At 56.9% G+C, this 24,289-nt stretch overlaps 10 protein-coding genes across 10 annotated transcripts; 3 read left to right on the top strand and 7 right to left on the bottom strand.

Annotated features, from left to right (window-relative positions):
- Positions 1-293: 293 nt before the first annotated feature.
- Positions 294-3,536, top strand: PHSY_000820 (hypothetical protein; the record flags this gene model as incomplete). The annotated part of the gene is made up of 1 exon (XM_012331453.1): positions 294-3,536. The coding sequence occupies one exon, from the start codon at positions 294-296 to the stop codon at positions 3,534-3,536; it is 3,243 nt and encodes a 1,080-aa protein (XP_012186843.1).
- A 105-nt stretch (positions 3,537-3,641) lies between these two features.
- Positions 3,642-5,975, bottom strand: PHSY_000819 (hypothetical protein; the record flags this gene model as incomplete). The annotated part of the gene is made up of 1 exon (XM_012331452.1): positions 3,642-5,975. The coding sequence occupies one exon, from the start codon at positions 5,973-5,975 to the stop codon at positions 3,642-3,644; it is 2,334 nt and encodes a 777-aa protein (XP_012186842.1).
- A 524-nt stretch (positions 5,976-6,499) lies between these two features.
- Positions 6,500-9,001, bottom strand: PHSY_000818 (glycoside hydrolase; the record flags this gene model as incomplete). The annotated part of the gene is made up of 1 exon (XM_012331451.1): positions 6,500-9,001. The coding sequence occupies one exon, from the start codon at positions 8,999-9,001 to the stop codon at positions 6,500-6,502; it is 2,502 nt and encodes an 833-aa protein (XP_012186841.1).
- Positions 9,002-9,331: 330 nt separating this feature from the next.
- Positions 9,332-9,550, bottom strand: PHSY_000817 (hypothetical protein; the record flags this gene model as incomplete). Its single annotated transcript, XM_012331450.1, has 1 exon — positions 9,332-9,550. The coding sequence occupies one exon, from the start codon at positions 9,548-9,550 to the stop codon at positions 9,332-9,334; it is 219 nt and encodes a 72-aa protein (XP_012186840.1).
- A 65-nt stretch (positions 9,551-9,615) lies between these two features.
- Positions 9,616-9,879, bottom strand: PHSY_000816 (hypothetical protein; the record flags this gene model as incomplete). Its single annotated transcript, XM_012331449.1, has 1 exon — positions 9,616-9,879. One exon carries the CDS (start codon positions 9,877-9,879, stop codon positions 9,616-9,618), a length of 264 nt encoding a protein of 87 aa, XP_012186839.1.
- Positions 9,880-9,994: 115 nt separating this feature from the next.
- PHSY_000815 (hypothetical protein) lies at positions 9,995-11,458 on the top strand (the record flags this gene model as incomplete). Its single annotated transcript, XM_012331448.1, has 3 exons — positions 9,995-10,515; positions 10,854-11,092; positions 11,412-11,458. 3 exons carry the CDS (start codon positions 9,995-9,997, stop codon positions 11,456-11,458), a joined length of 807 nt encoding a protein of 268 aa, XP_012186838.1.
- A 43-nt stretch (positions 11,459-11,501) lies between these two features.
- PHSY_000814 (hypothetical protein) lies at positions 11,502-13,307 on the bottom strand (the record flags this gene model as incomplete). Its single annotated transcript, XM_012331447.1, has 1 exon — positions 11,502-13,307. One exon carries the CDS (start codon positions 13,305-13,307, stop codon positions 11,502-11,504), a length of 1,806 nt encoding a protein of 601 aa, XP_012186837.1.
- A 992-nt stretch (positions 13,308-14,299) lies between these two features.
- Positions 14,300-15,571, top strand: PHSY_000813 (rRNA processing protein; the record flags this gene model as incomplete). The annotated part of the gene is made up of 1 exon (XM_012331446.1): positions 14,300-15,571. One exon carries the CDS (start codon positions 14,300-14,302, stop codon positions 15,569-15,571), a length of 1,272 nt encoding a protein of 423 aa, XP_012186836.1.
- A 125-nt stretch (positions 15,572-15,696) lies between these two features.
- On the bottom strand, positions 15,697-20,196 carry PHSY_000812 (hypothetical protein; the record flags this gene model as incomplete). Its single annotated transcript, XM_012331445.1, has 1 exon — positions 15,697-20,196. One exon carries the CDS (start codon positions 20,194-20,196, stop codon positions 15,697-15,699), a length of 4,500 nt encoding a protein of 1,499 aa, XP_012186835.1.
- A 628-nt stretch (positions 20,197-20,824) lies between these two features.
- PHSY_000811 (likely ubiquinol cytochrome-c reductase complex component) lies at positions 20,825-22,609 on the bottom strand (the record flags this gene model as incomplete). The annotated part of the gene is made up of 3 exons (XM_012331444.1): positions 20,825-21,441; positions 21,723-21,913; positions 22,440-22,609. 3 exons carry the CDS (start codon positions 22,607-22,609, stop codon positions 20,825-20,827), a joined length of 978 nt encoding a protein of 325 aa, XP_012186834.1.
- Between the last annotated feature and the right edge of the window lie 1,680 nt (positions 22,610-24,289).

The following is a 24,289-nucleotide window of genomic DNA, read 5'->3' as shown; positions in this document are numbered from 1 at the left end:
TTTCACTGCCGGCCTCTTAACGTTAGCTCGACCCCCGCGTCTCCGAGGTCGACGTCCGTTCACGTCTGGCTCTCGCCTCTCCTTGCAACAGTCTGCGCTCGATCTTTGCCTCCATAGAGCCCTCCGCGATCCATTCGTCCGCTCGCTAGGATACTTTGAACTATAAGACATCTCCCACCTTCTCGACTCGCCCTTAACTCCGTCGACTCCATCTTTTCCAATCCACCCTAGCAACGACCAACCTCATCTGCGACTTGCCGTTTTCAGCACCCGTTCACTCTCTTCAACTCACCATGACATTCACATCCAGCAACGCAGCCAGCAATGTTGCTGGCCCCAGCCGTCTGCCCGCTTCCCCTAGAAACACCTTCTACCCGGCCTGGCCCCAGACGCACGACGAGGCAGAGTACTTTGAAGTACCACCCGACCATTTCCTGGCTCAACAGCGAGGGTCCAACAAGGCTCGTCAACCAAGCTCATCAGAACATGCCTCTGGACGACGTTCATCTGTCGCATCCTTCACGTCTGCCTCTTCCACCAACAGCGAAGCTTTTATGCCAATCGCTGGCCTCACCAGTGTTACCAACAACTCCGACGCTGCTGCGCTCTCTACATCGCCTTCGCAAGCGCTCTCAGAGCTAGCCACCGCCGTACGCTTCGGCGTTCCCGCTCTGCCCTCTTCGCTCGGTCAAGTCAACCATCCGCTAGACCGCCTCACCGATGCAGTTCCGCGTCCAGCTGGCTTCTCCACCGTCGACGAACACATCCCCGACACTTCCACCCTGGCTGCAGCCGATTTCGACGTAGACGTTCGCTCCGGCTTCTTGCCACCCGAGTCTCCAGTTCGCCGCCTTGGCGGTCTGCATGCCGACCACTGGGAGCATGCGCTCGACCTTGCCAAACAGATTCCGCTCATGCAAGGCGGCGGTGGCGCAACAATCACTCCTCATCAGCGACTTCTTGCTCGACGCTGGCGCAGATCGCTGCGTCAGATGCCCGTGCTGCCTCTTTCCGACGAGCTTGCCAACGACATTCGCTATGCTCGTCGAGGCCATGTCGTCCTCTCCTTCCTCGCCCACTTTTACATCCACAGCCAGCCACGCAAAGCCAACGATGCACTTGCCCTTGCTCCATCCCGCACTTGGCTCAACATGTTCTCTCGCAGGACAGCCGACGAGCTGCAAGACGACCAGGATCTCGCAGATGAGCTCGCTGGCAAGTACTTGCGACGCGTTCCCGCTGCCATCGCAGTGCCATGGGTGCAGCTCTCCCAGAAGCTCGACCTGCCTCCTGTCCTCACCTACGCAACCACCGTTCTTTGGAACTGGGACTACGTCGACCCTTCACGCGGTCTCGAATCGGACAATCTTCGCATCGTCGAGACTTTTACCGCGACACCATCAGAGCACCACTTTTTCTACACTTCGCTTCTCATCGAAGCAAGAGGCGTCGAGGCGCTCGAACTCATGCGTGTCAGCTTGGACGAGGCTTTCGTCGCGGATCGTGTGGCACGTCGACGAATTGCCGGCTATCTCAATAGGCTTGCTATCGTCATCAAGGACTTGACCCGGCTACTCCACGATGTCCGCAATGGATGCGACCCAAAGATCTTCTACTGGGGCATCCGTCCGTGGTTCGTCGGCAGCGACACAGTTGACAAAGGTGAGGAAGCAGGCTGGCACTTTGAAGGTGTCGACCCAGAAGGCGTCAAGCGCGTCTTCTCCGGGCCTTCTGCCGGCCAGAGCTCCATGATCCATGCCATCGATGTGTTCCTGGACGTCGACCACACCAGGAGAAAGCAGCGCCTCAACCGACCTGCGGCTACCGCCAACGGCGACGCAAGGGGCGCAGACGCCACCTTCATGGAAAGAATGTCGCTCTACATGCCCGGTCATCATCGAGCCTTCCTCTCGCACCTGCGCAACATTTCCTTCGACGACGCCGACGACGACGAGGAAGAGGACCGAGACACGCATTCTGAGACTGCCGACAGTGACATAGACAACCAAGACGAGCTTCGGGAGCTACCGCATCCCATCCGTAGTCTCGCGCTCAAGGCCAAGCTCGAGGAGCATGATGAGGGCCTTCCAGCAGCATACGACACCGCGCTGCAGGAGCTCAAGGGCTTGCGAGACGAACACATGAAGGTTGCCTACCTTTACATTGTGGCTCAGGCGCGCGGATCGCCTCCTGACGCCTACGCGCCGCTGCCCAAGGGCTTCACAGGGGAGCCTGACGTAGACCGACGTCTGGCTGCAAAGGCGAAAGCGTTTGCTGACGCCGAGGCGGAAGCGCGTGCCATGCTCGATACCGATTCCAAGGACAACGGTGGAGGCGCAAAGGGAACTGGTGGAACGGACCTGGTGACTTTCCTTCGAGACTGCCGCGTCAACACCATCGACGCCCTGATCATGGCCAAGGATGCAATCGTCGCTCCATCTTCAACACTTACGTCAGCCAGCGCCGTCACCGCCGTCGTCGCTACGACCGCCACCGATGGTACTGATTCTGCAGCATCCGCTGTCAACGCAGCCGTCGAAAGCTCATCAGGTCAGTTCGCCTCCCCTTTCCCTAGCTCCTCCCAGAACCGTGGTAACGACGCTGCCACAGCTGGGTCTTCTCAAAGAACACTCGCTGACATATGCGCTGCCGCCGCTTCATCTCGCTCTGACGGTTCCGACTTGCAGATCTGGGCCGTTGATGTCTCTGATCAGGCTGACATACTTACGGAATCGGATCTGCGCGCACTTGTGCACGACTTGCTACCTGGACAAGCAAATTTGGCGGATCGAGAGAAGGTGCTCAAGTACTACCGTCAGGTAGACCGCGTGCGCTCGCTCGTCGCAAGGTTACTACCCCGGTTGCTTCTAGCGACGCGCTTCAATGTCGCTTGGGAGAGCATCCGCTTTTGCGCTACGCGCGAAGGTCGTCCTTCAGTAACAGCGCCAACACTACCGGTGCAGTTTGACTTCAACATCTCGCACGACAGCGACTGGGTTGTCATGGCTTTCTGTATATCTCCCTCCTCCACCGGCGGTGGTGAGGTGAAACGGGTCGGTGCAGATGTTATGGCGTTGCAGCTGCCGAGGTACGAGCAGAGCGTGCATTCGTTCGTCGAGACTATGGATATGGCTCTCACCGCCGACGAGACGCGATGGGTGCTTGAGCCGGTATCCTCCGGACGCAACGAAGAGCTAGCTCTCGAGCGACTTTTCAAGCTTTGGACGCACAAGGAAGCGTATACGAAAAACTTGGGGTTGGGGTTGGGATTAGACTTTTCCCGCATCCACTTTGATTTTGAAGCAGAGATGAAGATGACAATCGATGGGAAGGTGGAAGAGAAGTACAGGTTCATAGATGTACTGCTGCCAAAGACAGGGGCAGGTGTGCAGAGTCAGGTGGTTGTGTGTCATGGACCGGGAGGTGGTGAGGTGGTGGAGACAAGGCAGCTTGGTGAGGAGGAGGCGAGGGAGAGGGGGTTGTTGCGGGTCATGACGTTCGCAGAGTTGGTGGGTGCGGTGAGGGAGCTGCTGTAGTTGAAGTGAGTTGTAGCAATACAGTTCTGATCTTTCGACATGTTTTTCAAGCGATGATGCGCTAACGATACAGAGTGTTGATCAGACTGGTGGACTGTAATTGTCCTAATGAGCCAAGATCACCGCCTCTGCGATGACCGGAACTTCCTCGATCACCGTCATACACTCCCTCACCCCATCCGCTTCCCCTTCCACCCCATCCGCATCCACCACCACATCGCTGTACGCCAACAACACCACCCTCACAGCGCCGAACCGTACCACCCCGTCGTCCGACTCCACCTCGTCAATCGCATACCGCAGTTTCACAGGCAGACGCGTTTCCCCGCCATCTCGCTGATCGGAACGGTAAAGCGTAGATCCGGAGGAGAGGACGCTGATGTCGAACGTAACTGGTGGGAGGGGGAGAAGGGTTGAACCGAGAGGTGTGGTGGTGGGACTGGGGAGGAAGGTTGCGGGGATGACGGTGGTGGTGGGGGGTGGACGGTTGAGCGCTTGACTGTGGGTCTCGAGGTACGCTCTGTAGAGGCGGGCGACGGTTGTACTGGAGATATGGGGTGGTGGGAGGACCTTCCGCTCCGGTGCGGGATCCTTCTCTGTCGAGACCTGCACCCCAACGTTCTCGCCCGCGATATCACTACTCTTCGGAGGCAGCGCAGGCGGAGTGCTAGAGCTCTTGTTCCCCCCTGCCTCCTCGTCGACCGACGCACGCGGTCGCAACGACGACAGCGAACTGTTGCGAACCAACGAGCTGAGGTTGGCTTGCAGACGAGCTTTGTTCAGCGCCGAGACTCCACCGCTACTGCTTTGGGTCGGAGTGGACGTTCGGCTAGGGACGGGTGTCTTGCGCGGCGTTGAGGGATGCTCGGAAGCAGCGACAGTGGTGGTCGAGCTAGAAGAAGTGTCGGGTTGCGATGTGGTGCGCGGCGGGGGAGGTGGATCGATGGAGCAGTGTTGTAGTGCAAGGTGGAGCGTGCGGCGGATCACAACAGTCTCAGTCGAAGATGGGGGAGGTAGGTTTGCGTTGACGGTGGAGGAGGTGGTGCTGTCCATGGGATTGCGTTTGATGGCAGTTCGAGGGGAAGAAGCGATCTCGGAAAGAGGGGTATCGTCGTCATCATCATCCTGGTGTTGCTGAAGCTCTGGCGTCTTTTGCACTGCTTCCTTTGATGGTCCTTTCTGGAGAGGTGGGAGCAGCAGTCCCGACACATCGCAAACCGCCACATCGAGATCTAGATCCATCAGATCGCCAGGTTTCACCTCTCGTAGCTTCTCGAGTGTTCGAGGCTGCAGCGTCAATCGTGTCTTCAGCCGCGGATTGAGGCTGAAGGTTCCCTGAGACGCTGTCCCCGAATCAACGACGACGGGCGGTGACACAACTCGGCGTCTCACAAGCTGGCTCGTCTGCAACCTCCCCGGCTCGCCCAATGCCATTCTCCAACTGATATCCAAATGCCCCAATGGATCACCCCGCATGACCAGCCCTTCCGCGCTCATACCCAAGTCGATCCCGCCCTTCAAGACCTCCTCCGTCAACACCACCTCCTTTTCCGGCATCAGCCTGAACAAGTACTGCCTAACATCACCGTCTGCCAAAATCTCGTTCGACCCGCTCTGTATCCACATCCCCTCATCCCCCTCCGGTCGATCCACGCTCTCCCACTCCCACCCAGGTGCGGGTTTCAACGTCAACCCATTCAACACCAGCCCTGCCTCGCTCGCTCCGACGTTCTGAACTTGCACTTCCAACTCCACCCTGTCCCTCACCTTGCCCTCTGGATGATGCAGTGAGCTGGCGTACCTCGGTTGATGTACTTTGGTTCGCACAGAGATGGGCGATCTGTCGACGGAGAACTTGTAAAACTTTCGAAAGTTTCGCTCCACCCAAGTCACTTGACCGTCCGGTTGTGTGTGCGGTGACTTGTAGCCTACTGTGCAGACGAGGACGTGTGGACCGAGGTCTTTGATGTCGTAGCCAAGCGAGGTTTCAAGCGCCGAGCCAGGGTCGAGCTCCCACCTCGGCGTCCCCTGATCATCTTCTCCCTCTGGATTCGGAGAGTATCTAGTCGGAGTTGGGAGAATGACGTGTGCCAGTTGATGCCATCTACCGGCCTCTTCGGACGCACCTACTTGCATCTCTACTCGCAAGCTCGGCTCGCGAACGGCGGTGGAGGATTCATTGCGGACGCATAGATAGGTGCGGAACGTCTCACCGAGGAAGAGGGTGCCGAAGGAGTTGGGTAAAGTGAGGAGGTTGGAGATGGGAAAGTGGGCTGCTGGGGTCGTCGAAGAGGAGGCGAGGCGGTTGGAGAGAAGGCCGTGCGAGTCGGCGTCGTCGATGCCGAGGCTGATAGCGGTGAGGAGATCGTTCGAAGAGGCAGATGGAGGTTCGTAGTATGGCTTTTCGGAGATGGCGAGGGATGGCGCGGATGCTCGCATCACTTTGAGCGAGAGGAGGTGCGGACCTGCATTCTGAGTAGGTGTGGAGGAAGAGGCTGGTGCAGGTGCCGGTGCAGTCTGGAGTGGAGTCCGCGATGAGCCTGATGCCACCGCGGCGGGTGGTGCGACAGTCGATGCCATCTGAGAATGTAGCGATCACGTGTGCTTGCTCGATGCGAGCGAATGATAGGATCGCACAGGGGAGGAAGACGCCGATGATGGTGTGGGAAGAAGGTTGAGAGGTGTGAGAGCAGGAAGCAAGGGTCCAACGTGAGGACCGTGCGGCCAAGTCTTTTCTGGGAATTGTTGGATCGCGCTGCTGGACAACTTCGCACAATTTTCAGAGAGGTGCCTAAGGCGACGTTATGCTGGTGACAATGGTCTGCATTGGATCTAAGTTGGTAACAGAAAGGATACCGTAGGCAATGAATGATGTTGTTGTGAACTGCAATGTAGACGAAGCGTGGCAAAGCAAACGGCCCCCACCTTTGAATGGTGTTTTATTCTGCACCTACCCGCTCGCTTCAGAGGTCGACGCCCCTCTCGCCTGGCGTCATCAGCTTCTTCATATGGTGGTCAGCCATCCACAACCCAACCAACACCACCAACCCTATAATCACCACACTCCATACCTGCCCCGCGCTGAGCCCGTCCCACCACAGCACCACACCATCCGGGACCATCCTACCAACATTGTCCACAACACCTTCCGCCTTGATCAACTTCCTCCTCTGCTGCAATCTCCACCTCTTGTGACCCTGCGGATCCTCCAATTCGATCTTGAGCTTGTGTACAACCCCCGGTCGGGTATCTGTGTGCTTGACGAACAGCGTCTGAAGTTCGGCGTTGAATGTGGTTTCGGCGTCGGTGGTGGTGATGCTGAACCGTTGGTTCTTGTAGTGGTAAGCGGGGAGGAAGATTTCTGTCACCAAGGATCTGTCGCTTCCACTGCTGTGAGGGAAGTTCTTCCAATGCACCTCGAAGAACAAAGTCTCTACGTCGAACTCCGTGTACACCTGCACACCGGCAACTTTGACAGCATACGGTCGGATGATGACATCCAACACACGTCCTCCCTTGTACAAGTCATCCTCTTCATGCCCGGCATTCCTGAAATCCGGCTTCAAGGCCGTGTTCGACAAAGGATCCCCATTGGTGATGCTGAAGTCCTCAAAATTCCACCCGTCACCGTACTCGACCCGGTTGTCGGGGTTGTAGTTCCACAGAGTGAATCCGAGTCCGAGCTTCTCCATGGCGCTGATGAGCGCGTCCATCAACTCGTGCTGCTTCGTGTAGTCTCCCGTCCTGTACGCATGTTTATGATTGAGATCGAATGGCAGACCTACTTCACCGATGACCATCGGCACCGTTCCGAGAGAGGCGTACGCAAGGTCTTTGATGGTCTGAAGCTGGGCAAGGTAATTTTTCTTGAGTCCGCGCGGACCAAAGTACAAAGATGTGAGGGGGAACCCGCCTCGACTCAGAGCTTGAACATTGACGCTCATCCAGCTGTGAACTTTACCGAACAGCACGTTGAGGTCGTAAAAGTGGGGAGCGTAGACGAACCGCGCCTCTCCACCGGGTCGAGGTGTGTCGATGAGCGTCCGGACGGCATACTTCTGACTGTACGCTGCTTCCTTGTATTGTGCAGCGACGGTGGGGTCTTCGATCTCTCGAGCTGGAATCCACGGTGGGATGAACTCGTTAGGAATCGGCTCGACGAATGTCAGCGCTGCGGAACGTTTGCTATTGATGCGCTCGGTGAAGCGAGCGAGGAAGGGTGCAAAGCAGTCCCGGTACCATTCGATCCTTTGACCTTCGCGACCTTGTCGATGATCCTTCTCGAAGTAGTCGTATTGAAGGACCACGGGCAACTGCTTGGACTCGTCCCATTCCCATACTCCATGAGCTCGCCAGATACACATCCCTAGCCCCACAGGTGTGCTTGACTCTGCGTCAGATGAGCCCGAAGCAGGAAGCCAGCAGGACTTGCCTTTTGGATCGATTGTCGCCATGTGCGATACTCGCGTGGGAACGGGCCACGACTTGACGTAGAACTTGACTTGCTGCTTGTATCCGCTGCCCAGCGCGAGCGCCTGGATGAGCGATGGGAAATGACCAATGTGAAGGTCGGTGCTGTAGTTGTACGAATGGAAATCGTGCAGATTGACGAGGCCTCGATGCGGTTCGTTCATGGGCTCGAAACCAAGAAATGCTTCCATGGGAGCTAGCCGGTCCGCCAGCAGACCGAATGCTTCGATGTAAGATTCCTGCAAGAAGGTCTGTATCCCGACTTGCTTGCCACCGTTTTGGACGGTGAGTTTGGGAGCAAGAGCATCTCCTGCCCAGAAAAGCGTCGCCATCGTACTCGCAGCCAGCTTCTGATAGCCTGACGGCCATAGGAACGCCCCGCTTGCTTCCTTTTTGCCCTTGCCCTTGCCGTTGCTCGACCCTTGTGCATCTTCGCGCTTCTGCTTTTCGTCTACACAGTGAATGTACGCAGCACCTGTCGAGGTAAATGCATGCATATCCATTCCTGCAGCCTCGAACGTCCATCCTGGTGCGCCCGAACCACCGCTGAAGCGCGACCATACGTCCTGATGAGCGCACACAAAGCACTTTAGTCCGTACTCTGCCATCAGCTCGAACAGCTTCTCCAGATAGTCTATGTACTCCGTGTCCACATCGTCTATGCCCGGACCCTTGTGCGAGAGCGATTCCCATGTCACCAAGAGACGGATGAGCGGCAGGCCCCACGCGCGAAGACGTGCGAAATGCAGCGGTGCCTCTGAGAGCGGGAACGGACGCCCGACAAACGAGACTACTCGGTGCGATTCGTAGAAGCCTTCGTACAGATGTGACAGCCCATTCGGTGTTGCTGGTAGTTTGCAGGATCCAGCAACGTTGACGCCATGCAGATTGACAGTGCGACCGAAGGAATCGACAAATCGACCATTTTGAATCGAAAGACCGGACTTGCCGAGCGCAGCATCAGACATATCGTTGGCCGCGTACTGGCCTGCCATTGCTGCGGTCGTCGGTCGGGGGTATATATGTCGAGGGAGTGAGAGACGAACGAGTAGCGGCTGAACGAGAAGGTGACGGCGGGATCGAAGCGTGAAATACGAGCACTGCGAGTGTGTCAGTGCAATGCAATGCAATGGCTTGTGCGTTGAATGAGGAGGGTGTGATTATCAGGGTGGGACAACCAAGTGCCGTTCGTGCAGCGTTGCTTCACTTTCTTCTAAATAAGCCAAATTCGCCGATTTCTTGATTGATTCGGTCAATTTTGCGGTCCGTTTCCAAAATGTTATGTTTTTCCCTCCCCGCACTTCCTCCACATTCCCGTCTTCCGACTAGGCCCTCTCCGCACTTTGCGAGGTCTGAACCATCCGCTTCGCATGCATCCTCACCAACCTCACCATACGTTCCATATGACCTTGGCGAAAGTAGATCCGTTCACGATGCTCGGCTCTCTGCTTTCGAAGGTCTTGCCGCTGGCGCAAGATCCATTCCCACCGACCCACCGAGTAGGTTCCGAGTTCGAAGGCTTCTTCGTCCGCCTCGAGTCGCATTCGGGTCGATCTCAATCCACTTCACACAGGCCTAACCTTTCGTCGAGTAGGACAAAGAACGTAGCTCAAGGTCGTGCAAAAGCTTCGCCGTCTCGTATACCACGTCTGGCGTCGAAATCTCGCAACGGCGAACCATCCTCGAGCTCTCCACAACGAATTGGACGACGTAAACCACGGTCGTCGAGCACGTCCTCCTCATCTTCATCCTCGTCCGCCGATGTGCCGGAATCTCCCACACCTGCATCACGCAGAGCTTCTCGCATTGCGGCTCCGATCCGCTTCACCCCTTCATACGAACAAATTTCGCCCAAGACCATGCTCACAGACATCGACCCGGTCTTTGCCTCTCCAGAATCGCTTCTTCCACGACCCGCACCGTCGGATCACACCGTCAACAACGCTTGGGATCCAAGAACATCGCTTCCGACATCCTCTCCAGGAGATATGATCCTCGTAGTCTGCGAATTGCAATCAGCACCGATTGATCAGAGAATATGCATCTACCTGAGGTGGATCGTTCACGGCGAAGAAGAGGCGCTGTACGATGCGCTGCACAACGCGTCTGCCGCCAAGGTGATTAATGGTAATGCAGAGAGGCTACCAGCGAATGCTTCGGTAAAGAAGGACCTACAAAGCTTCGAGGTCATCAAATACATTCCGTCCTGGCAGCTCAAAGTCGGTCCCAGAGCTTCGCCCTTTTCACCACAACCCTTCCGAATCGATCTCTCTGACGCTCTGCAAGACAATTCTTCAGGCTTCTTCGAAGTATCCGTGGACGGCAATCTCGCCGTCGACTTGACACTTTGCAATCCGGATCGTTGCCAGAGCAGCAAACAAGTCAGCACACGCGTTCGGTTGAGAAGCACCAAATTCTCACCCTGGCAATCCTCCTCTTCCCTCCCAATGGGATCACGAGGACCGGAAGGACTCATCCAACACCTCGGCCCGCTCCTCCCGCTCCACTGGTACGTCCACTCCTCATCCGCACCATGCATGTTCTCGCTCGAACACCTCACATCCACCACCAACGACGATTTGGAGTTGGAAAACGCCGTTGCTGCAGGCAGAGCACTGTTGCACGTCGAGAAGAATTGGGGTCAGGCATTTCCGGATGGTTGGATGTGGATTCATGCTGCATCACCTCTTCCGGACCCTTCGCTTCCACACTCTCGGACGAGGGAGGGTGCGAGCTGTAGGTTGTCCCTGGCGGGGGGATCGATTCTAGGTCTTACGGCGTTTCTGGTCGGGATCAGGGTGAAAGTCGATGGGAAGCATTACGAGTGGGATTTCGCTCCTCCAACAGCGATCGCTCCGAAGATGTCGATCTCTTCTTCCGGCGGAAAAGTGACGTACGGACCGGGTCTGAGGATGTACCGCAACTTCCAAGAAAAGACCTTCAAGCTGGATCTGTGGACAGCCACCAGGTGGGCAACAATAGAGGTCGAGGGCGAAGAGAGAAGTTTCGCGACCCAAATTCCAGGTCCGAGGAAAGGTGGGTGGGAAGCTGGATATTGTCATCACAGCTACAGGTGCAGTGCGAAGGTGCGTCTAAGAGAAAGGGACGGGTTGATAGGGGCGATGGGGAGCGTGGTTAGGGATCCAGTGGGGTGGGTGCGGAGGACGGGGGAGTTTTGGTTGGGAGGCGGGGGCAAGGAGGGGGACGGGCTGGGATGGAAGACGGTAGCAGAGGTGAGGTTGGAGGATCGCGTGGCGTTGGAGTTTGGAGGTGATTTCGCTCGATAGATCTGTACATATCAGCGGGGCTAGTGTAATGCTACCGTTCGGGCAAATGGATGTCATTTACGGCAAGAATGTGAAGAAGGGGAGAAAATGAATGTCATGCACTCGATGCGTCTTACAGGCCAGTACTTTGAGGTCGTTACCGTCAAACACTGTCAAAGTCGGTAACAGGATTGTCCTTCACGTGTGGGAAAGAATCTTGCGGTCGATGTCAACCGATCGTAAACGGCTGGTACGACATGGGCGGAGGTGCAGCCTGACCGGTCGACGGCCGATGTGGCGACTTCGGTGGACGCTTTGGCGCGCTCCCAGTGCCATCTGTCGACTTTCTCCTCTTTCTGTTCTGCGCGATCGCCTGGGCCTTGCTGATCCACATCTCTGCTTCGCTATCCGTCGTCTTTTCGACTTTCACGGTCTCCATCTCGCCTTTGGACCAGTCTTTCTCCTGGTTGGCTGGCGATGTATCGGCGTCGGCAGAAGCCCGCGACCAGTGCGTATCGCCGGAGTCGACCGAGTTGCGTCTGAATCGGGCATGAGTGGGGTCAGCCGGTGCGGTGGCGAGGCGGGGTTGTCGCCAGCTGTGTTGATGGAGGTTGGTGTTGGAGCTGGTGGCGGGACGGGAGCGATCGAAGGGCGAGAGCGGACGCTGGATGTCCAGCTGGGTTGCTTGCGTGCGCAGGCGGTCAACAGCAGAGGTGGTTTTCGGGCGACGTGGAGACTTGTTCGGAGAGAGCGCTTTGTTCGTGGCAGAGTTGGAATGTCGAGGAGTGTGTGGCGCGGTTCTATTATGAGGCATATACTGGAGTACATGCTCACCATGGAAAGTCGATGGGTGGGTGCAGTCAAATTGGTAATTGACAGAAGGAAGCAATACGTCCCTCGCCTTGCCGTAAGAGATTCTCCTGCCGCTGTTCCGAACTTTCCTTGTCTCTTTCATCGGATGCTGCGGAAGCCTCGTCAGTGCGCTTCCCGTGATGAAAGATACGGCCTCGGCCTCGCTAGGGTGGTCCGCCGGCCTTACAGGTAACAGTGGGAAGACTGAACTCGCCGAGGCACTTTCCATAGTACTGGGTCGAGCAACACAATGCACACTGGTGAACGAGTCGTCCTGTGCCAGTGCATGGATGCCTCTAGGTCTGAAGACAGGCTCCGGCGGTGTTGCTGGGCTTGGCGGAACAGACAAAGGGAAAACGACTGTCTTGTCGCTTGTCTGCTTGCGTGCGGGTCGATAGCTTCGGTCGATCGGATCAACAGCAGACGCTTGACGACGTTTTCTTCCGCAAAAACATCGCACCAAGAGGATGGCAAGAATGACGGCAAAGACGGCAGCACCAGCCCCGATACCGGCGTACAGCATGGCGGAATCGTCCGATGTAGCTGATGCCGTTGACGTCTGGCCGCCGGTGTCTGTAGGAGAGGGAGTCTCAGTGCTCGAAGAGGGCACAGACGAAGGAGTACGATCAGCTGCACAAGCTGCAAGGTCGTCGGCAGATGCGAAGCTGAAGCCGTCGAAGTAGACAGAGGTCTGGTTTGGGTCGGCTCCTTGGCCGCCAGGGATAGGGGACGGGCTTAGGGTTGCCGTATGATTTGTACAGGCAAGGTGATCTATATGAAAGATCTTCTTTTGCAGAGCTTCGAGATTACCGTTTGGAGCAGATGCAGTAGCTTCAGCCGTAGTGACTTGGAAGGGGAACGAGCTGCCGTTGTCGATGGTCACGGTGAGACTCGTGCCGTTCGCTTTGTAAAGGAGACCTAGCGCAAGAGATTCGCCAGGGAACTGGAAGGAGAGGTGCGCATCAGAGCGGTTGGTCATGACCGCAGAGCTGTTGAGCGCCAGAGGATTGTGAATGACAGTCCATAAGGATTCTGCTGGGTCCTGGTAGGGCGAGGAACCGGGAGAGAAGATGATGCTGGGATCAGTGTCGTCGACACGAGACCTTCTAGCGGACTCGTCTGGTCCTTCTCTTTTGACAAAAGACGGGACCATCTTCAGCTGCTCCCTACGACGTATCGTCATTCGAGCTTTTAGACTGAAATGATGAAGGTGAAGCCGAGAGAAGCACGAAAGTTGTTGAGGTGCGAAGGACAAGGAGCTACGAATAATCAGGAGAGCTCGATTCGAGCTTTTGCAGGGGACAAGTTTGTGAAGCAAAGCAACAGTACGGTGTCAAAGGAACGACAAGCTTCGGGAAGCTGCCAAGACGGTCTGCCGCTGGCTTGTCGATGTCAAGGTGGGACCAAGCAAACAATGATACCGTTGCATTTTCGAAGATACTGTACAGCCAGTATCAGCCGGGATCACGTCGTGGGTGGGCGCGTTCCACTTGGTGTGACCATGAGCTCATCACTGTGCGTTCGTAAACCCTCAAGACGGCCCGATACGGAATGAGAGTTCTATTCTCCGCGGCAATACTGACTTTGAGTGAGTGAACCTGTCACCTTTTCGAGCGTCACAAATCCTGTGTAAGACTGTCACAAGAGTGGCGATTCGGGGTAGCCGCGGCGATGCAGTAAGCTCAGCACGGATGCTGAATGAATCATCCATTCGTCTGTTCGGATGTCACCCGAAACGGCGAGGCGGACATCGGTGACAGGTCCAAGACTCCAACCGTCGACCTTGTCAAAGCTCCTGCCAAGGCTCTTCAATACAGTAGCTGGATTCATGATGAGATCTGGCCATTTCTTCAAGCCCACACTGAGCGATCTTATGATGCAGCTGCAGTCTCGTCTGACATTGCATTTACGATGATAAGTGGGCTTATGGCCACCGTTCTGAGCTCGATTGTTTGTTTGCTCGGTGGGGGCGGTCAATGCAGAAGTTGATGACAGTGACGACGCAGTCAAAGCTAAAATACAGGATGTGACCAGATCGGCGCTAACACTTACAGTAAACTGAGCGGAAGTTTGGACACCGCAGAGACACACGAAACCAGCTTGTCCAGATCAAGAAAGAAACAAATGACTGCAAAATTGGAAAGGAAATTCAGGCCGAGAAAGTGCGCCATTTCAATGCTCAACCGGAAAATTTCGCCTCCACCATTCTCAGCTGTAACCGCCGAGAAGAAAAAAGTTTCCAGGACCCTTGTTTTTCGGCTCTTCTTCCAAACCTCTGCCCTGACCCTGCTTCAGCCACAACCATTGATCCTTTACCTCCACGCTTCCCACTTACAACCCATCCCCCATCCCTCACACATTGAGGATCATTCATACAAGATGAGGCAGCGACGAGCCAAGATTTACCGCAAGATGCTCCACGCATACTCGCTCCAATTCGGTTTCCGCGAGCCCTACCAACTCCTCATCGACGACACCTTCTCGCTCGCCCTCACTCGCTACAAGATCTCCAACCCGCTTCAACAGTTCGGCAACGTCCTCCAGTCCAAGAAGATCAAACCCCTCATCACTCAGTGCTGCATGCAGGCACTCTACGCGCTCGGCAAAGAAGCACAATCCACCGTCGACATGGCAAAGCAATGGGAACGTAGGATGTGCAATCATCGAGAAGCCATCGACCCACAGCGTTGCATCAAAGAATGCGTTGGCGAGAACAACAAGCACAGGTACATGGTAGCAAGCGAACAGGGAGAGCTCAGAAGGGATCTGAGGCTGGCAGTGGTGGGTGTGCCGATGATGCATTTTACGCAAGCCGTTATGGTACTGGAACCAATGAGCCCGCTGACAAAGAGCAAGATCGATGAGCGGGAGGACGAGAAGCTGAGCCTGCCAGCTAGCGAAGCTGGGCTGTTGAAGAACCAGCCCAAGGTGGAAGTGGACATCGTTGGTGCTGACGAGGATGCGGAAGACGGCGAGAAGGCTGAGGGAGCGGAGGGCGAGGCTAAGGAGGAGAGTAGCTCAAGGAGGAGGAAGCGAAAAGCACCAAACCCGCTGTCGGTCCGAAAGTCCAAGAACCCCAAGCTCAGCATGGAGGACAAGCTGAAACGAGAACAAGAGCTCAAAAAGCAGAAACAGCGAGCGGCTGCACGAGCTAGGTTCGAAGCGACAAAGCCAAGCGCTGAGAAAGGCGAGGGTTCTCCGACCGCTGATGGAGCGAGGAGGAAACGCAGACGACAGAACGGAAACAAGAGCGGCACCGTAGAAGCCTCTGAAAGTACAAAGGAGAGCCCAGCGGCGAAGGAGGAGAACAAGGCGCAAAGCGAAGAACAAGCTACCGGTGGCGGAGCGAACGGAGAATCGAAGAATAGGAGGAAGCGCGGCAGGTCGTCCAACGCCGCGAACGGTGCCAAGCCAGATAAACCGTCATCCGAGCCCATCTCGGCGTGATCTCCATCCCACATCTCTCCCCCTTCACTCTTCTGCCACAGTCACTCGCATATCTCACCGCATTTCCAGCACACGCAATCTCACGCTCCTTCTCTCTTCAGGCAGCAATGCAACCATTTCTATTCTTACGTGGAAACAGTCCGCATCGCCAACCTCGGAGCAGGCAGCGGCCCCACCGCAGGCGCCAACCGCTCCGTCAGAGCCGCCAACTGCTTCGACAGCTTGAGCCTCGTCTGTGTCTGCTGCTCCAACTGGACTTCCGGCTGCTTGTGATACGGCAACCAGGGTCGTACCGCTCCACCTCTGCTCTCGACCTTTGACTTGTCGCTACCAGCTCCCGCTGTCGGTTTCGCGCTCAGCGGCGTCAGATCAACCACGCTCGACAGCGCCAACGTCGTAAGCGCGGTGTTGTACAGCTGCTTGGCCTCTGCACGAACCGATCCGCCGCTCGTGACGGCTTTCCGGGGCGCACGCTTGACAGGCTCCCCGGGCTTCTTCGTATCGCTTTCGTCGCCGCTCTTGGTTGCGACAGCAAGTTGGGATCGACGTACGAGCGCGGGTAACGCTTCTATCTGATGCAAGAAGGCGCTGCCCTTGAGAGTGGCGTTCTCGTTGCGAAGGTGTTTGAGCGCGCCTTTGAGGGCTTCCAGCTGGTCCACGAGGTAGGACGTTTCGAGGCTGCTGTAGCTTGCGCCAGCGTCGAGGCCGCCGTCTTGGAGCGCACGGCCAGCGCCTGCAACGATGCCGTCGCCAGTTGCCCCGGATAAATTGGCCGCGAGCGCGTCCGCCGGAGCAGCAGCGAGCTGAGCCTTGAGCCGATCGTGATCCTTTTGCAGCACCTCGATCTCGCTCTGCAGCGCATCGTTGGCGTCCTGGTACGCCTTCGCCTGACGCTGCGTCTCTGCGAGCGTCGAACGCACATCGCTGTGCTCGTCCACCTGCGCTTTGGACTTCTCGAGCTGCTTCTGCAGTCGTTCGATCTTGATCGAGCCCTCCTGCAGCGCTTGGTCCCTTGCCTTGACCTGCCGCAGCAGGTCGCGCGCGTCTTCGCTCAGCTTGGTCACCTGGCGGTCGAGTTCCGGGTTCTGCGCCGCTTGCGTCTTGATGTCGACCGCACGCGCAAGCCAAGGCCCAGGACCGTCGATGCGAATGACGTTGTCCTGCTCGACGATAGCCGTGAGGACCGTCTGCACGGTGTTCGATAGGTGAGAAGTCGACGACAGCGGGCCGGACCACAAGCTGACATCCGGCTTGCCGAGCCCTTCTTCGGTCGCCTCTGCCACCATCTCGACCACCTTGGAAATCTCGAATGCTGCCTTGGACGATCGCACCTCGGCGACGTATGCGGAGATCGACCTTGAAAGCTGCGTGGCGAACGTCACCAGCTGTGATGTGGCCCGGCCCAGCGGCGGGAGGGCCATGATCGCCTCCATCCGCACCGCCTCGTCGTTTTCGGCTAGGCTCAGGAGCCTGCGCAGCACCTTGCGCGTCAGCACCTTGGTGTTGCGGATGCGATTGATGAGCTCCTGCATCGGGTCAAACACATCATCCTCGATGTTCTTACCTCCCATGTCCCATTCGACATCGTCGTCGGCATAGAGCTGCGCGAGCTGCTGTTTGGCGTATCCGAGTGCCGCGATGAGCGTGTCGAGGTCGTGATCGATCAAGTTGGCAGACCCGACTTCTTTGGCAGACAGGTCGCTGTCATTCTCCTCTCCTCCCAAAGCCATGGAAAAGTCTTCAAACTGTTTGACGAACCTGCCAAATTCGAGACCGCATTCCTGCTCCTTGAGTTCCTCACGTCGTAGTGCTGCGATAAAGGCATCCACCTTGCGTTCGATGGCCATGTTCTCTCGGTACATGCGTCCACCTCGAAGGAAGACCTCGGTAGGTGCTAGACGCAGCACTGCAGCAATCTGGCGAGAAAGCGCAGTGAAATGCGCAATCGAGTGTCGCATCTGGCACACGCCGACCATGGCCTCCGGAACAATACCCGAAAGGCTCTCCTGAATATCGTGATTGGTCTCGACGATGGTCTTGATCAGATCCGATTTGGCAGCCATACGACGGAAAAAGAGCAGGCAGTTGACAGCGTCGGCGTCTGCTTCGAAGTAGGCGCCGGGCAGGTACGATCGGACCATCTCGAGATGCGAAGTGGCTTGCGCCGCCTGCAGTCGTCCAAGCTCGAGATCGACAGTCTTTGCCTGACTCTTGAGCGCACTTGACTGGAGCTTGAGGTTGAGATTGAGCATCGCCTGGTCCGCCAAGTCTTTGCGACCGGCACCGGCACCGCTGCCATACTCGGCTTGCTCTGCTTTGGCAGCTTCCAGCTCGCTCTGGAGGTTCGACACGAGGTCGCGGAACTGACCAAAGGTGTTCTGGTAATCGACCGCAGTATTCTCGAGCGCTTCGTTGCGCGCAAGCAGGTCACGAATGCGTGACTCGGACATATCGATCTCATCGCGGAGTTCTTTTTCGTTGATGGTGTGTTGCTCCTCGAGCTCATTGTTGATCTCTGCAATGGTTTCGTGCTCCTCGATCTCGTCGCGAAGCTTCTTGACGAGGTCGCTAAGTTGCAGATTGCGCTCGGTGAGCTGCTCGACCAAATCTTGGGCACCGAGAGCGTCGTCGAGCTGCAGCTTGAGGTCTTCGATCATAGACTCTGCATTTTCCAATTCCGGCAGAAGCGAGTCGTTGGTGGCGTTGAGCTCGATCAGCTCGGTGTTTTCCCGTTCGAGCTCGACGATCTTGCGGCGATGCTCTCCTTCGGTCTCGTTGGAGCGGTCGCGCAGATCACGAAGGACTCGACGCAGCTGATCGTTTTCGCGCTGCAACAGATCTGAAGCAGCAGAATGCGCTGCGCCCTCGTCTGCGTCGTCGTCGCCAGCTCCTTCTCCCGCGGCAGCGCTCCGACGCAAGAGGTGCGGATTCATGTCCTTCTCCAAGGCTCGAATCTTGGCGTTGGCAGCTTCGAGCGACATGAGATGCTCCTGCGCCTCGAGAAGAGCCGTCTCGGCCTTTTCCTCGGCCATCTCGCGGTCCAGAGTCAACGACTCGAGCTCATCATTGACTCCTGATAGCTGGCGCTCAAAGTCGTCCTTTTCGATGGCCCAATCCTTTTCGAGCTTCTTGAGATCTTTGAGCTCGGCCTGCAACTCTTGCACTTTGGCGGTGAGCTTGGGCGCTGCAGAGATTGAGAGCTCGGCACTTTCTTTGAGCTGTTCGAGCTCGGCTATACGGGAGCGGTCATCGTCGCGCTTCTTCTCGATGACGCGCAGTTTGGCCCGCAGCTCCTCAGCTTCCTTTTGAAGGGCGCCGAATTCTGCAGAAGACCGCAGCGCTGCGGTCGAAGATGATGGCTCGACGAGATTCATGAAGTCGCGTGTCGATTTGTTGAGCAACTTGGTAGAGCGCAACGTGGAGTCTGCGCCGGCTTCGGCATCGATGGTCTGGTCTGCATCGTCTTCGACATCGCCTGCATCCGAAAACGTGGGGAGATCGTCTTGACTGGCCTCTTCACCTTGGAGCAGATAGTCTGCATCATCGTCGTCAGGGTCTTGCAGACGCTGGGACGCGCTTGTGCGACCCGAGCTGACGGCGCTGCCTGCGGAGCTTCTCGGACCGAGACGTGACGGGCCTTGCGAGCTGCCAGCTCGAGAGATGGGAGCAGATGCTGCGGCTGCACGTGCTGCACCGAGGCGAGACGTCGATGCTACGCTGGGGCTCGACGTAGCTGTACGGGAAGCGCCGGAAACCATGGAAGGCCGACTGGCGGGAACCGGGCGAAGACCTGCTCTGGCAGCTGACGGCGTCTGCGGCTTGGCCGATGCTGATAGTGCGGGAGCGGCTCTTGGCGCTGTTCGTGTGACGCCGGCGATAGTTGCTGGCGTTCTGGCGCTTGTAGGAGCGGTGCGCAGCGTACGTGCCGCTGCGACAGGCGTGCTCGGCGGGCCGGTTCTGGTTGAGAGTGAACTCGAAGCTGCTGACCGGGTCCCGCTAGAGGCCGCAGAGACGCGAACAGGAGCCTGCGCTTTGACAGGGGAGCGTACGCCGGACGGCGGCTTGATGGGTGATGACGTGCGTGATGTAATACTGGCTGAGGTCGGTGGGCGTGACGCTGACGCTGACGATACGCTGCTGCCGACGCTTGTAGTGCTGGTTCGCCTTGCGGCGGAAGGCGGGGCGGTGGGTGCAAGACTGGTTCTGGCGGCTGGCGTTCGAGCTGGTGTAGGCGCGACGCTCTTGCGCGGACTCAGACGAGCAGCTGTAGCAGCAGAAGGCGTGGCTGTGTTGGCGGGACGTGTTGCTCTTGCGGCAGGTGTTGGTGGTTGAGGAGCGGGGTCGTCGTCTATGCTGTGCATCTCCTCCTCTGGCGACAGAACGTGTACTTGACTGGAGCGGACGAATACACCATAGCCATCTTCGCATTCAAAGTAGCGTTTGCCTTGGACGGAGCCGTTGTTCTTGCCATTCTGCTCATCGAGCTCGATACCAACCCAGACACCGGGTGCAAAGGAGGTCTGACCGACGAAGAGCACTTCTCCATGGCCGAGGTTGGAAACTCTGACACGAGAATGCAGATGAAGGGGTTGCGGCGCCGCTGCGGGCGTCCTGGGAGCCGCCATTGGGCTGGCTGCGGCCTGCAGCGACTGTAACGCTCAGACCTCGCGGTGGCCAGCTAAGCTTGGAAGCGGAGCGCAGACGTGATGGTGCATGCCGACGCTGCCGAACGACGAGCGGGCGAGCTGTGAAGAGATAGCGTTGCTCGATCGCAGTCGATGTGCTCCGGAGCGTGCTTGAGTAAATGCTTGAGGAGGTGGTGAATGATCAAAGGGCAATCCGGGAGTTCGAGGTGACCAACACCAAAAACCAGAGCGCGTGCGTGACGGTTGTGCAAGTGTTGGTCTGTGAGCTCACCCGTGAAATTTATGAGGCAGCAAAGCAGTTCCGAATTTTACGGCACACCTCTCACGCGTCTCTCGGACTCGAAGTGTCGGATTGAATACCAAGCTAGTCGAGCAGCATCCTCAGATGGCAGACACGAACGTTCTGCGTGCCGATGACTGGATGAGACGTCATGTGCGATAGCCGCACACGAGAAAGCTGTCGACACTCGATAACGACGATGCTAACAAACAGGATCGAGAGAGCCAGTTTCGAAAAGCCGGCGTCTTCACGGGCTAAACACAAGATCGCTCCTGATCGATAGGTTGAATTTTACCGAGAAGACAAAGTGCAGACAAGAAAGGAAATCTAACCAATGATGAGCTTGTTCTCGCCATCGTTGAAGTCGTACTCGGGCACCTCGAGGTTGAGCGGGGCGGGACCCTTGCGGGCACGGCCGGAGATGTCGTAGTGCGAACCGTGGCAAGGGCAGTACCATCCACCGTAGTCACCGGCCTCACCGATGGGTACACAACCCAGGTGGGTGCAGACACCAAGCATGACGAGCCACTCTGGTCGCTTGGCACGGTCCGAGTCCTTCTGTGGGTCACGAAGCTTGGAGATGTCGACGGCGTTGGCCTCGTCGATCTCGTCCTTGGTGCGGTGACGGACGAAGACGGGCTTACCACGCCACTTGATGATGGCATTCTTGCCTTCGGGGATCGAGTTCATGTCCACCTCGACCTTGGCGAGCGCAAGCACATCTGACGAAGCACCCATCGAGGCAAGGAAGTCTGACACGGTAGCCTTGGCACCCGAAGCGGCGATCAAACCCATTGAGCCGACCATGAAGTAGGAGAAAGCCTTGTTGCTGTCGGTGCTCTTGGTGCGGTAACCGGAGAAGTCGGGGACCTGGTCAGGCTGAGTAGCCTGGAGGCTTCGCGACGAGGACGACATGTAACGGGGCTGGCCAATGGTGGGGAGGGCTGTTGGAGATAAAAGTCAAAGAATAGGGATGTCAGCCATGTTGATGGTGGTCGGTCATAGCTTTTGAAATGCAAACATCCCGTGTCGGCCAATCGAAGATCTGCGGCAGAAGTTGCTTTCCACCTGAACGTCTGTGCTAGGCAAAGCACGTCTAGCAGGACCGCTACAGAAGGTAAATCGAGACGGTTCGCAAAGAGGTGCATCGAGCTTTTCGAGCCTTCTGTGGCCATGGCTTGGACGACGTGGGATGCTGCATCTCAGGACATATCGTGACACTCACCATTGACGCCAGTTCGTGCGCTGAGGACACCGTTGGAGTTGCGAAGTTGGGTAGACCATTTAGGAACCTGGTTAGGATCAGATCGGAGGGAAGGGCCATGGCCGTGAGCGTGGGGGTCGGCGGGAGCACGGACGGCAAAGTTGATGCCGGCGGCAACCGGGGTGCCGTTGTAGGCAGTGGCCGCAGTGGGACTACAGGTGGCCATGGAGCGTATACGCACAAGTGAAGGGAGTCGTATGATGATCCAGCGATGTGAAGAGTAGCAAATGTCGATGCAGATGAGCCAAGTGGTAATGCGGAGAATGATTGGTAGAGATGACGACAGTGATTCGGTGTGTATTGCGGCGGGGGTTGCAAGGGCGGAAACGGCGTGGATGAAGGGTGAAAGAATGTGCAAGGCAAGGTAGGAATGAGAAGATTCGGGTCAGCGTCTGCAAGATCATTACCTGGATGCGATCAAAGAAGGGGCAAAGAGTGTTGAGGATCGCAAGCAATTCGGCGTATCCGTGTTGAACCGTCTGTCGCTGGTCTAATCATGGCCATCTGCAATCTGCGTGTGCGACTTGCAATGTCGCATCAAAGGGTCGGTTGTTGTCATGCCCCTTAGCGTGCCGAGAGCTTCCATAGTCGGTGTTGAAGAGGCAGCAGATCCGAGAGCGAGAAGATGGCACAATGTGGCTGGGGATGCGATGCGATGCGAGAACTGAGAGTACGTACGGAAGGTTGACGGCCTTGCGGAAGGCGCCGCGAGCAACGGGAGCGGCCATGATGAGGAGAAGAGGTTGGTTGACGGTCCCGATGGTATGTGAAGAGGAGGTGGAAGAAAACAAAGGAGGTCGGCAGGGACGGTGTTGGTGACGATCAAACTCCAGCTCGCCCAAGCTCATCCAGCCTCGAGCTTCGGGATAGCGAGCGACCAATTCGACCAAGCTGCCTCGCCTCAATCGCGCGGTCCAGAGTGGAAGAAATTCCAAAATGCGAATTACCAACCGTAGCCAGGCAGAGCGTCTAACTAACGCCAATTGAGACGGCGCGGATTGGACAGGCTTGGTGATCAGCACACTCGACTTTTCCGCTGATTTCTGACAAATGTCGAGATTTTGGATTGACGTGACTTTTCTCGCGCGACATTTTGCCAGGGATGCTGTCACCGGCCAGGCCCGGGATGCGGACCCACGTGATATTGCAATCTGTCATGCTGACAAATAAGGCCTGATCGCTAAATTGGAATCTGGAATCTACGAAGTACCTATCCGGGACGCACAGCAAGCGGAGCGTCCGTGCCGTCAATGCAACGACGTCGAATCTTATGCTCGGAACGGACCTGCAGCCGAAAGAACTGCAGCGTATCGCCGTACCCGGGAGCGGAGCCTCTTCGGCAAGACCCCGTCGAGTTGTCACTCAGCTGCAGTAGTCACACCTTCTGACCAAGGAATATTTCATGTCATTCGAGTCAGAGCGGGTGCTCCGACCGTAGCTCAGTCACTTTCAGCGGCCGCTTCTCGCGATTGACAAAGCATGCATGCAGTGCTGCGCTCGACTGCGTCCCCCACTGATCAGCCTCACTTTCAATGTGCCCAGTCTGTATCTGCCCTCGGTCTCATACGGCAAAGTGATGGCTGACCTCTTATGGAGCAGGTGAGTGTATCGTTGAATGGAACACCACCGAGTCCCTTGGTTGCGTTGGGGAAGGAGCTTTACTTGGCTCGCTTCCTGTCGCTTCTGTTCATGCGAAGAACTGAAAAGGAAAAAGAAAAAGCCTTCGACGCAGGTAACAGCGAGATTTCTCTTGGCTCTGCATTAAGAGACTCTGGGCTTGCGGCTCTGGCGGGTCGCCGACTAAGCCGCTCCGAAGGCGAGAAGTTCGGCACTTCAGACTTTTTATGTTCTTCTCTCGCGGCAATTGAATTGATTGTCTCGCGGAGGCTTCACCAAACGTGATTGGCCGCACTTACTCGAGTGCAGTAGCCGGCCACGCTTTTCGTCTGCTCTCAGCACGTTGCGGCCTCTACCCCGGCAGCAAGTCTCCCGTCCAATCCTGCAGGGAGCAACCAGAGCGGGGTCAACTGCACTTTTCATTCGGCTTACATGAAACCGCTCGAGCCAAGCTGGAAGATTAGGTTCCCGACCCTTTCTTTCCAAATCTCGTTTTCTTGCATTTTTGTTCCTTGCCAAGGGCAGCCGAGTTGTCATCAGCCATGAGAGCCCAAAGCGCTAGGGTGGCGCAACTCGAGTCCGCCCAGCCCAGCGTCGGCTAACCTTTAGAAAAAAAGCGTAATAAGTTAAGCTCAGCCTGTCGCCCTCGACTCGCTCGCTTTCTTCTCGTCGAGTCAACCTGACGAGATCCCTCCCCACCGTCCGACCTACATCACTTATCAACTTCGCACATCCTGCCCCTCTTCCCTCTTCTCTCCACGCATACCGCATCATTCGATAATGTCCGCCGAAAACCCAACCATTCTGCCCGCCACTAACGGCAACGGCGCCGCTGCTGCCCCCGCCCGCACCAACAGCTCTGCCCCCAAGAGCGATGCCAACCTTGGCACTTTCGGTGTCAAGTCCGGTCT

Source organism: Pseudozyma hubeiensis (genome assembly GCF_000403515.1).
Source record: "Pseudozyma hubeiensis SY62 DNA, scaffold: PHS11, whole genome shotgun sequence".
In the NCBI taxonomy this organism is placed as follows: Eukaryota; Fungi; Basidiomycota; class Ustilaginomycetes; order Ustilaginales; family Ustilaginaceae; genus Pseudozyma; species Pseudozyma hubeiensis.
The sequence above is the reverse complement of the archived record's forward strand: the minus strand, read 5'-3'. Positions and strand labels throughout refer to the sequence as shown.